A 12,068-nucleotide genomic window follows, 5' to 3' on the forward strand; every position below is an offset into this window, starting at 1 on the left:
CCTGCATCAGATTAAGCACCAGCCTTATGGGCTGGAGCCTTATGGGGTGGCTGCACCCCCGAGTTGCCCAGAACTGCCGTGTTTTTTTATTATTGTTAGTGCCACCTTTCACTCTCAGAGGAGTCCCCAGTTAGAAGATAAAGTACGGTGATTTTAGTTATGTGGCACAGGGGTTCAACCTTAGAGAAAACAGAGGGGGCGAGGAGGTTCTAAGTACAAGGACAAGGTATGGCACATGGTCATGGTGGTCGGACCCGCTTGACAAAGATACTATGGATGTTCTGAGTAGAGTTCCAGGAAGAGCATTTGAGCCCAGGTTACATGCACAGCTGCTTTTGACCTCTCTGTCTGAAAGGATGCATTTAAAATCTGGCATTCGAGTCCTGTTCCCTCTTTAATCAAATACTTCCCAGTAAGAATGCCACTCGAGAGCCGGTGGAAGAAAGTGAAGGCTTGGGCACAGAGCCATTCATTCCCCTCCTATCTCTCATTTCTTCTTTTCTGAAAAGCCATAGATGGGAGTGAGGGCTTCGTAGTCCAGCAGACCATTGTCACAGCTCCATTTGGAGAAGCGTGAAGTGTATCCCTCATCTTTCAGTTTCTGAAGGCACTTTCAATTCTGGGGTTATGTTTTGAACCTTTGGTAATGGCTCAAAATACATGTTTACCCCCACTTAGTTTTCTTTAATCTTACCCTGTAGGTAAGATTTTTAAAAAGTCCTGTATCTCAATGGGTATATAGAATGCCGCTGTGCAGTAAGCGAGGGCCTTTTATAGGGACTCGGGCTTACATGCAAACATGAACAGCTCTGGAAACGGAATTTTGCAGACATTGTTGTAGACCCTCCAGGAATGAGACTGTTCGTGACCCCTTGTCTGTCAACCATATGAAGGTTCCTGCATTCATCTTAGAACATCATTTCCCCAGAAAGGGCTTTTCTGTATATATTGGCTCAGTGAGCATCTGTGGTCAATGTTTCTTATAGCCCCCACCCACTCTGAGACTTCTGGAGTTTTTCCCATATCTGACTTCTCTGCAGCCACCAGGTCACTACCCTTTATGATCCTCATCCTTTTTTTTTTTTTTTAATGTTCATTTATTTATTTTTGAGAGAGAGAGACAGAGCGCACGTGCGCGCACACACAAGCAAGGGAGGGGCAAAGAAAGAGGGAGGCACAGAATCCGAAGCAGGCTCCAGGCTCCTAGCTGTCAGTACAGAGCCTGACACGGGGCTTGAACCCATGAACCGTGCGATCATAACCTGAGCCAAAGTTGGATGCTTAACTGACTGAGCCACCTAGGTGCCCCTAAGATCCTCATCTTGAGCATAAGATGAAGAACTTTAGTAGCATTCCACTTTTTTTTTTTTTTTAAGTGGGATTCACTCCCCTCCCATTGCGAGGTTCAACTCACAACTGTGACACAAAGACCTGAGCTGAAATCAAGAGTTAGACGCTTAACTGACTGAGCCACCAAGGTGCGCTGCTCCCCCACCCCCCCCCTCCCCACCAACATGCCACTTTTTAAAGCCCATTTCAGGTTGTCCATGTACCAGCCTTTTTCTTCGTATGTGTCAAAAGTAATAGGATGCAAAGTTCATTTATGATTCCAAAAAATCCATAAACATTTTAAAGTTTCCCATAGACAAACCATGGCACATATATGTCTTCTGACAGAAGGCCATCCAGAATTTTAGGGCCGATTTGCAAGTGAAAACCCATGTTTGTGAAACATATAATCCGAATGCATCATTGACAGATGTGTGCTCTGTGAGGCTCCGGCCTCCGAGCCTAGAGTGGAATGGATTGCTCGGATCCCTGAAGCACATTGTCTGTGAATATTCACTTCTTTTGTGGAAAAGCAGTGTGGAAAAGTGATGAATTCATACCAGAGGCAACACAATACAGGGGGCTTCTGGCCTGTTGATTTGTAAGGTCCAGGAAGGGCAGTGAATCCTTTTGGGATTCAAGTTACTCTTACTTAATATTTGTTGACTTTCCCTATTATGTGTCCTACCTTAACATTGTCTGGACAGATTGTTATTTAATGATTTCCAAAGTGGTAGTAAAACCTTTTTTAGCGGGAAGATCATTCTTCTAGCATAATCTGACATAGTATTCTTGTACAAGTATTGGATGCTTCACGTATTTGGCAATATAGGTAGGATTCTGGAACTCATTAGTTCTTAAAAGAATGAGATAGTGTGTGTGGCATTATTACGGAACGTAATCCAATCATTTCTCTTTTCCCTGTAGGTACATGGCTAAGCCCTGGACACCTGCCGCACCTTATGCAGGATTCCACAGTCCCCCCTGGTGAATTCTTGATGGATTTCACTCCTGATTGCTGGCAATTCCTGGACAGGAGAGATGGCCCTGATCAGGCTGGGGTTTGGAAGGCAGCATCTTTGTCTGTTAAGGAGGAGGAGTTTCTTGCTGTCGAAGCTCATAGCCGTTGTCTTTGCTGTGCTTCTATTCTGCGAATTTTTAATCTATTACTTAGTGATCTTTCGATGCGATTGGCCTGAGGTGAAAACTCCAGCCCACAACAATGGACAAGAGACTCTGAAAGCCATGTTTTTGGCTGATACTCACTTGCTTGGGGAAATACGAGGCCATTGGCTAGACAAATTACGAAGGTAGGAGCTACAGTCAGAAATCTTTCTGATTCTGAATCTTTCTGGTAGAGAGTCTCTCTCCATAGGTCAAGGTACTCATTAGTTATTTTCTTCTCAAAGAAAGACACCTGGGACATGGGACTTTTCCTTAAACATACCATTTGCTGAGCATCTGTTATTTATAAGGACCCAGAATTTGGAAAGCAGGTCTGGGTTTGAGTCTTGTGACTTTGGACAGGTTACTAGGGCTCCTCCAAGCCTGTCTCTGCCTCCTCGTTAGTAACAGAGACCTTATGGGCTGTATGAGGAAAATGCCCACAGTAAGGTCCAGCACATGGGCATGGCCGGTCAAGGTAGGTTTCCCTTTTCTCCTGGGCAGGGGGAGAAACAGAGCTGGGTTGGTGGTCCTCTCTTGCAGGCAATGGTGTGTAGTTTATGATTTTATTTTTTTATTTATTATTTTTTAAAATTATTATTTATTTCTTTAATGTTTATTCTTGAGAAAGAGAGCATGAGCAGTGGAGGGACAGAGAGAGAGGGAAAGACAGAATCTGAAACAGACTCCCAGCTCCAAGCTATCAGCACAGAACCTAATGCAGGGCTCAAACTCATAAATTGTGAGATCATGACCTGAGCTGAAGTCAGACACTTAACTGACTGAGCCACCCAGGCGCCCCAATGGTGTGCAGTTTTCAGCCTACTTGAGCAGATATGTGGCTTTCACCCTGGGGAGAGGATCAGGTCCTGTCTCTCCCACTTAGACCTGCCTAGCATAATCCATCTGCTTTCCCATCAGAAGGCTTTTTAAAAAATTTAACTGTGATACAGTACACATAACATAAAAGTTACCATCGTAAACAATTTTAAGTGTACATTTCAGTGACATCAAGTACATTCATATTGTTGTGTAACAATCACTGCCAGCCGTCTCTGGAACTCTTTCATCTTCCCAGGCTGAAACTTGGTCCTCATGAAATACTGACCCCTCCTTCCCCCTCCACCCCAGCCCCTGCAGCCACCATTCTACCTTCTCTCTCTATGGATGTGTCCACCCTAGGTTCCTCATATAAATGGAGTCATACAGTATTTGTGCTTTTGTGTCTGGCTTATTTCACTTAGCATGATGTCTTCAGGGTTCATCCATGTCGTGCATGTGTCAGGATTTCCTTCCCTTTTAGGGTTGCATAATATCCGTTGTATATGTAGACCACATTTTGTTTCTCCATTCACCTGTTGATGGATACTTCCACTTTTGGCCATTGTGAAGAATGCCCACCGAAAGGCGACTGACGGGGCTTTCTACCCCAGGGCATCAGAGCTCTCTTCTTGTCCTTGGTGACGCACTACCCTGCCCCCTTTTCCTCATCATGACTGCATTTGTGCAGGTCTTTAACCTTTACTAGCAGGAATATCCGTGAGCACTTCGGATATGGATGAACCTTACGTTGGGGGTGGGGAGGGGGTGAGATGTGTAATGTCCTTAGAGGTGAGTGACAAAGGCGAGACAAAAGAAGGACAGATGGATGGGGCCTTCCTTCTTTACTCAGAGTTTTTTTTTTTTTTTTTTTAATTTTTTTTTTTTTTTCAACGTTTATTTATTTTTGGGACAGAGAGAGACAGAGCATGAACGGGGGAGGGGCAGAGAGAGAGGGAGACACAGAATCGGAAACAGGCTCCAGGCTCTGAGCCATCAGCCCAGAGCCCGAAGCGGGGCTCGAACTCACGGACCGCGAGATCGTGACCTGGCTGAAGTCGGATGCTTAACCGACTGCGCCACCCAGGCGCCCCCTTTACTCAGAGTTTTAAACCAAAGGAGGCATGAGATAGAGAAGGGCCAGGGTGAGGTTTCCTTGGGCTTCATTTGGGTTTTACCAGTTGAGCTTTCTTCCCTGCCCTCCTGCTGCTGCTGTTTCTAGGTGCTTTCTTCTCCAGGGTGACTAACATTCAATCAAGAAAAACTGAGAAATGAATTTTGGGAGGTATCTTGAGTGAAGGGGTGCACTGCCGCAGCAGTTTACATGGGGCCTGGCCAGTCTTCTCTGACCCCAAATTACCTTCCCCTATTTATGTGCCCCGGGATGTCACAGTCCCCTTGGGTAGAGGAAGAACAGCCAGGAGGATGCCTTAAAAAGGAGGAAGAATTGGAATCCTTAGGAATAGGACACAGGTCATAGTTGGTCAGGGAGAGGGGAGGGTGGGTCGAGAAAGCACTAACATGTTTGAACACCTATTGTGTGTTGGTGCTGTGCTGGGCACTTTACAAATGCTATCTCATGTAGGGGCGCCTGGGTGGTTCAGTCACTTAAGCATCTGACTTCTGCTCAGGTCATGATCTCACGGTTCGTGAGTTTGAGTCCTGTGTCGGGTCCTGTGCTGACAACTCAGAGCCTGGAGCCTGCTTCGGATTCTGTGTCTCCCTCTCTCCCTGCCTCTCCCCTGCTCGCACTCTCTCTTTCTCTAAAATAAATAATAAAACACTAAAAAAAAAAAACACCAAACCCCAAAACAAAAAACAGATGCTATCTCATTTAATCCCATAACTGTCTTATGAGAGACATAGGTTTTATTATTGCTGTTTACTAATGAAGAATAGAAATCAGAGAGAGTAGGCAGCATCCTCAAGGCCACACAAGTGGTTAATGGGTGCAGCTGGAGTGCCTGTCAGGTTCTAGATCCCCAGCTCTTTTCATTTACTTGTCTTACCAATGGGATGATTTCTTGGATGTCTGAAGTCTCTAGGATTTACAGTTTTGGTATTAGCTAGTCTGATTCTCTCATTATCTCCTCCTAATTCTGAAGGCACGTAGGAAGTTGAGGTCCCTTCAAGAAGAAAGTGAAACTTAAGCCAGATGCTATCATCTCCTTGGTGTGGTGCAAAATCAGTCTATGCGAGGCATCTTTGGAAGCTGCGTTAAGCCCTCCCTGACCTCTCAGGCTGTCATGAGGGATGGCTTCTGGGGTACAGTGTGTGTGGGGCCTGATCTGTGGGTGTCATATAGGGGGAAGTCAGCCTTTAAGATGTGTGGGCGGGGCAGTTCAACTCCTGGGGGCTGTTGTTCCCCACATTTAATCAGATATGGACTCTGACCCTTCCAAGCATGGATGGGAAGCAGGGATGGGGCCATGAAGGAGAATGGGAATGTTCAGTTTCCTTTTTTTAATTTTTATTCTTAAATATTTATTTGCGAGAGACAGCATGTGTGCGCTAGTGTGCGCAAATGCGGGAGGGGCAGAGAGAGGAGAGAGAATCCCAAGGAGGCACCACGCTGTCAGCGCAGAGCCCGATGCAAGGCTTGAACCCACGAACTGTGAGGTCATGACCTGAGCCAAAATCAGGAGTCAGACATTTAGCCAACTGAGCCACGCAGGCGACCCTCAGCTCACTTTTTAAATGGCCCATAAGACAGATCTGGGCTCTCCTAAGAAACAGACTGATGCTGTGCTTTTTCCTGTTGGCCTCAAGGGAGTGGCAAATGGAGAGAGCCTTCCAGACAGCTCTGTGGTTGTTGCAGCCAGAAGTCGTCTTCATCCTAGGGGACATCTTTGATGAAGGGAAGTGGAGCTCCCCCCAGGTAGGACCCTATGATCCGGGCACCCTCATCCCATCCTGCTTTCAGGGTGCAGCACAGGCAGCCCAGAAAATCCATGAAGTGGTTATCAGTGAGAGTTGGAAGTTTTGCTTACTACCAATATTAAAGATGTATCGTCTATCTTGAAGGTCATTAGGATCTGTACCTTGAGTTAAGCTAATCTTAGTTGACCCTTGAACAATGCCAGGTTAGGGGTGCTGAACTTGTATAGTCAAATATCTGTGGGTAAGTTTTGCTTCTCCTCAAACTTAACTACTAATAGCCCACTATTGACCGGAAGCCTTACTGTTAACATAATTAGCACATATTTTTTTATGTTATATGTATTCTATACTGTATTCTCTCAATAAAGTAAGCTAAGAGAAGAAAATGTTATGAAGAAAATCTTAAGGAAGAGAAAATACATTTATAGTATGGTCCTGTCTTTATATCTATATATATATAGTATATATATACAGTATATATACTATATATATATATTATATAGAGAGAGTATGGTCCTGTCTATATCCACATATAGGTCGACCCACACAGTTCAAACTCTTCTTGTTCAAATATCAATGGTATTTGTTTATGTAGGAAATAGGTAGTTTAGTCAGACCTTACTTTGTTGGAATGTGTATTCCCATGATCCTCTAAAAGGGAAAAAGAGGCAAGGTGGGTGCAAAGTTGCCTTTCAGCGGAATTACAGAATGCATATGGAAATATAATTTGACTTAATGCTCTTTTATTTCACCACGAAATTATGAGAACTGTGCTATAAAAGTTACTTGCTACTCTCCTTTTTCTTTCTTCTGAGGGAGAGGTGCAGAAGGGGCCTTGGGGGCCTGGTGTGAGGCTACTGTGCCTGTAGGGGTCTCCATCTGGGTAGTGAGGTGGCCTAAGCCTTTCCATCACCAAAGAGAAAGGCTGTTCTCACCCTAGCTGTCAAAATATTTGGCTTATTATATTCCTGGAATTAACGGAAAAAAAGAAAAAAGCCGTTTTGCTGCTTAGTTGAAAATGTTTCGTCACAAATGGTTTTTAGAAGGGATTTTGGGGGGTGGGATATTTTTAAAAATATCCATTGGCATTTCCCAGGATAACCCAAAAGGCATACAAAGAAGGTCTTGGTCCAGCTCTGATAGGAACCCACTATTTATAAGGTTGCCTTGTTCGTTATAATCTAGTCTGTAATTAGATATAAGATAATGGAAATACTATATGCAACAAATAACTAGTTATAAAATGAGGTTGGATATACATGTTGCATTTGCTTCATTTTGAAAATTAAGGGCAGCATTTTATGTTTTTATGTTTTTCTAACTTTATGTTATTCTAACTTTATTTTTATTTTTTAGTGTTCTTTAAAAAATGTTTACTTTGAGAGAGTGAGTGGGGAAGGGGAAGGGGCAGAGAGAGAGGCGAAGAAAGAGAATCCCAAGCAGGCTCTGTGCTGTTAGCTCAGAGCCCAATGTGGGGCTCAATCCCATGACCCTGGGATCATGACCTGAGCCCAAATCAAGTCAGATGCTCAACTGACTGAGCCACCCAGGCGCCCCTATGTTATTCTACCTTTAAATGTTATATGTTAAAGTGAAGTCTTTGTAAATGTATGGAAGGACTCTCTATCCAGCATATTTCTCTAGCGTGGACCTTATTTAAAACTTTTAGGATAAAGTTAATTACTATTCAACTAAGTATTGTCTTCCTAGTGTTTGTCCAAGTGATGTTTTTAGGCTTAATAAAAGTCAGAATGATACAAACCTAATTCTCAAGCTTTGATAGTTAAAGCAAATGTCAGCAGAATCTTGAAATATTTGTTGGATTTTGTCTTTCCCCCACATCCCATCCATTCTCATTCCCACAGTTGTAACCATGGGGAAATGCTAAGATGAGGGATGTACTCATCCTTGTCTTGGTTGAGACACACGAATTTGCTTGGCATTTCCTAAGAGCCTCTTCTTACAATGTGTCCAGATCTGGAGTGATTATCAGCCTGGAGTCCATGGTTGGGCTTCGGGGGTTCTTTTCAGGGGATCTTAAAACAATGGATGTATGAATCAAATATTTTGAGGATTGCCATCTAATGTTTTAATACGGGGGAATATCATTTAAATTTTTTTCAATGTTTATTTATTTTTGAGAGAGAGAGAAAGAGAGACAGAATGTGAGTGGGGGAGAGGCAGAGAGTGAGAGGGAGACACAGAATCTGAAGCTCTGAGCTGTCAGCACAGAGCCTGACGTGGGGCTTGAACTCACGAACCATGAGATCATGACCTGAGCCGAAGTCAGACGCTTAACCGACTGAGCCACCCAGGTGCCCCTGGGGGAGTATCACTTAATTAAAAGTTGGCATCAGATTAAATAAAATATTAAGTCTTAGAAAAAGAAGTATGACATAGAATTGGAAATTCTAAGTTCTACATTAGCTCTATGAGCATCCGATTTGGACAGTGTAATTAACTTATCAGAATAAGGAGCATATTTTTTTAGCCACAGGGAAGAGAGGTTTCTGTAGCTCTCAGCAGTGACTTGTTTTTTTCCACAGGCCTGGGCAGATGATGTGGAGCGGTTTCAGAAAATATTCAGACACCCACGTCATGTGCTGCTGAAGGTGGTTGCTGGCAACCATGACATTGGCTTCCACTATCAGTAAGTAGTTCAGTGAAGCATTGCATCCTGAGGGCTCTCCTTAACTATAACTTTGAACCTACCATTCTGGTGAAAGCCTTACTTATGCTGTGTGGGGGACATCTGTTGCCCTTGAATGATGTAAGCCCGGGAGCATAAACTCCACAAGGGCAAAGATTTTTGTCTTGGCACTTGTACACCCTTAACAAATCTCTGTTGAATAAATGATTTGTATGTGCCCTTGGGGGATTCTGACTTGAAACTTACATTTAATGACCAATTGTTTTCTTTGGGACTCAGAAAACAAGACCGTTTACACTTTTGTAAATGGCATTTATATAGTGCTTATGATGTGCCAGCCTGTTTTAAGCGCTTTACTTCCTTATAGTAACTCATTTAATCTTTCTGATGGTCCTGCTATTTTAACCATTGTGCTGGTGAGGAAACTGAGGCTCTGGGGACTAAGTCACCTGCCCCAGTCTTTACAGTCAGTCAGTGGTGGAGCTGAGATTTGCACCTGATAGCCTGGGCCAGCTGGAGCTCTCACCTCAAAAAGCTAGTCTGGCACTCAAATCCTGAGTTATTTCTTGTGTTTATGCTAAGTCTGAAGAGGTCCTAAGATGGCTTGCTCTGAAAAATGTTTCTTTTTACAATTGAACGTAGGATGAGCACATACAAAATAAAACGATTTGAGAAAGTTTTCAACCCTGAAAGGCTGTTTTCTTGGAAAGGAATTAAGTGAGTATTATTTATGAATTAAAAAAAAATTTTAACGCTCATTTATTTTTGAGAGACAGACAGATACAGAGCATGAGTAGGGGAGGGGCGGAGAGAGAGAGAGGGAGACACCGTATCTGAAGCAGGCTCCCAGGCTCTGAGCTGTCAGCACAGAGCCTGATGTGGGGCTTGAACTCATGAACTGTGAGATCATGACCTGAGCCAAAGTCTGACACTTAACCAACTGAGCCACCCAGGCACCCCTATTTGTGAATTCTTAAGAAGCCCTTCAGTCCTTGGAAACTTAATTTTTTGAGGGAACTGTCTTCGCCTGCCACACTGGGCTCTGTGTGGCGTGGTTTACGGTTTCTGATGAAGGCACCACAGGCCTCATCCTGCCTGACGGTCACTGTCAGAGTCACCAGCCTGGTGGACCAGCCAGTCTCTGACTTTGCCTAGCCACCGAGGGCATCGTCTTCCTGTGTGCGGTGTCTCTGGGTGATAGAGATTCCATCAGGCCACTTCGTAGAGGAGTATATTTCATTTGTTCAAAATGTACTTGTTTCCCTTTATAAAGGATACTGTTGACATCATGCTATCCCAGGATTGGGTGCAGGTGTGTCCACTGTGCTGTGTAGCTGTGTGCCCCACCCCCATGCCCGTCAGCCTTGATCTGTGGACCAAAGTGTCCCAGCCCTTTTGTCTGACCACAAATGAGCACCTGCTCTCCTTCTGCGTGGCCATTTTCGTGCTGTGTCTGGACCCTGTCGAGTCCGTGTGTATGTTTGCAGCACAGTGGACGAGACCATACGTGGTGTTCTAGTTGCAGACGTAGTGGAGAGAGAAAAGGTGGGAGAGGAAGGCTCTTCCTCTTTAGGTCATGGCCCCCGTGGGTTTCCAGCACTCGTGACTTTGGCCGTGATAGCTCACTGGGCCCGTCTCAAGAGATGATCTGTGACACTCCCAGAGACCAGGTCGGGGGTTCTCTACAAATGCTCACTCTTTCCTTCCCTTTGCCCATAGGACTAAGTTTCTAGTAGCGTCCTTTCCTGAGTCGTATGAAGACTTGACATAGTTGTAGTTCTTTTTCCCTAGGGAGTAGAGTTTAGGAAACTTGAAGTGCACTGACCATATTTCAGATCGTTTAGTTAGCTCCTTCTCACTAAAATTCTTTAAATTTCAAGCAATCTTTACTGACAGGTGCCTTCTTCACGCCCAGTTGATACGTGTGTAGGAGATGAAAGCATATTTAATGGGAGTCTGTAAAAATATAATTAAGGTAAAGTGGTTGTAAAAGGCAACCAAAACTGACTTTATCATCATCCTAATTTGGGATTATCCATACCAGTTAGCTAACCCCCTCCCACCCTGCCTTGTTTTCTGAGTGCGCAGATGTTAGCAAATGTTGCCTGTGGTTTGCTTTATGTAATAATAACAGTATCTAACATTTCCCGAGTACTTTCTAGTGGCAGGCTTGGTGGTAATATTTCATTCCGTCCTTACCACAAGTCAGTGGCATGGGTGTGCTATTATATCCCTGTCTTTTCACGTGGTCAGATGCGAGGCTCAGTGGTAGTCTGACCTCAGAGCTTCTGTAATCTGGGATTTCTGAAAGTTCAAGGTTAAAAATCTTCTTATGATGTCTTAGACTCCACTCCCAGTATACTGCTGTTTTGTTTTCTTAACTCGACTCGTACCTAAAAACATAGATTAGTCGAGTGGAGATTTAAAGCTGTTCTGGGTCATGTTTCTTCACACTATGGGTGCTTTCCTTTTGCTTCATGGGAACAGCATTGTGAGAAGACAGTACACGGGAAGCCCAGTGGCCCTGACTCTCTGCCTCCTCCCTCTGTCTCAGTTTTGTGATGGTCAACAGTGTCGCCCTGGAAGGGGACGGCTGCAACCTTTGCTCTGAAGCAGAAGCTGAAATTATCGAAATTTCTCACAAACTGAATTGCTCCCGAGAGGTAGGAGAGCCTCTGAATGCCCAGGTGCTTCTGTTCTGGCATCTTCTGCGGTGTGGTTGCTGCACTTTGTGTTTTGTCCGCCTCTCAGTTCCCTCTTCCCTTCCTGCTGGGGTTGCTGGGTTAACTGATTCCTCCCCAGCAGGAACATCACCCCAGCAGGTGCATAGATGAGCCGCCGCTGCCGGCGTCAGCCCCGGTCCTTCTGCAGGTGAGCGGGGAGAAGGTGGCTCTGCATATCTGGTGGACCAACCAGGGCCTCCTGGTCACATCTGACCGTCTCTAAATCCTGGCAGCATTTTCCCCTTTACCGGAGAAGCGATGCTAATTGTTCCGGGGACGATGCCGCACCTCTGGAAGAGCGGGACGTCCCCTTTAAGGAGAGATACGATGCACTTTCCCGGGAGGCCTCACAAAAGGTTTGCTGTGGACCCCGATGCCCCCCAACAGACAGACAGATGGCTGTCACAGTTAGCCACCTGAGGGCGGAGGGCAGGGCTTTGGCAACATCAGCTTTTCCTATCACCCTTTTGTCCCTCCCGCACCCCACCCCCAGTACTTCAACT

The 12,068-nt window shown here is 44.9% G+C and overlaps 1 protein-coding gene across 12 annotated transcripts in view; it reads left to right on the forward strand.

Moving 5' to 3' along the window:
* Positions 1–12,068, forward strand: part of MPPE1 (metallophosphoesterase 1) — a 56,424-nt gene that overhangs the window by 42,165 nt on the left and 2,191 nt on the right. For 7 of the 12 annotated variants that reach the window (XM_045459235.1, XM_045459236.1, XM_045459238.1 and 4 more), the window contains 7 exons: positions 2,257–2,639; positions 6,082–6,190; positions 8,739–8,842; positions 9,485–9,559; positions 11,397–11,505; positions 11,645–11,713; positions 11,799–11,921. In XM_045459235.1, the coding sequence (XP_045315191.1) occupies positions 2,371–2,639; positions 6,082–6,190; positions 8,739–8,842; positions 9,485–9,559; positions 11,397–11,505; positions 11,645–11,713; positions 11,799–11,921 (858 nt within the window). In that variant the 5' untranslated portion in view covers positions 2,257–2,370. Of the gene's footprint in view, positions 1–1,362; positions 1,479–2,256; positions 2,640–6,081; positions 6,191–8,738; positions 8,843–9,484; positions 9,560–11,396; positions 11,506–11,644; positions 11,714–11,798; positions 11,922–12,068 lie in introns of those variants that run through there. The other 5 variants (XM_045459244.1, XM_045459245.1, XM_045459243.1 and 2 more) reach the window with 3 other exon arrangements.

The sequence above is a fragment of the Leopardus geoffroyi genome, chromosome D3 (assembly GCF_018350155.1).
Source record: "Leopardus geoffroyi isolate Oge1 chromosome D3, O.geoffroyi_Oge1_pat1.0, whole genome shotgun sequence".
Taxonomy (NCBI): Eukaryota; Metazoa; Chordata; class Mammalia; order Carnivora; family Felidae; genus Leopardus; species Leopardus geoffroyi.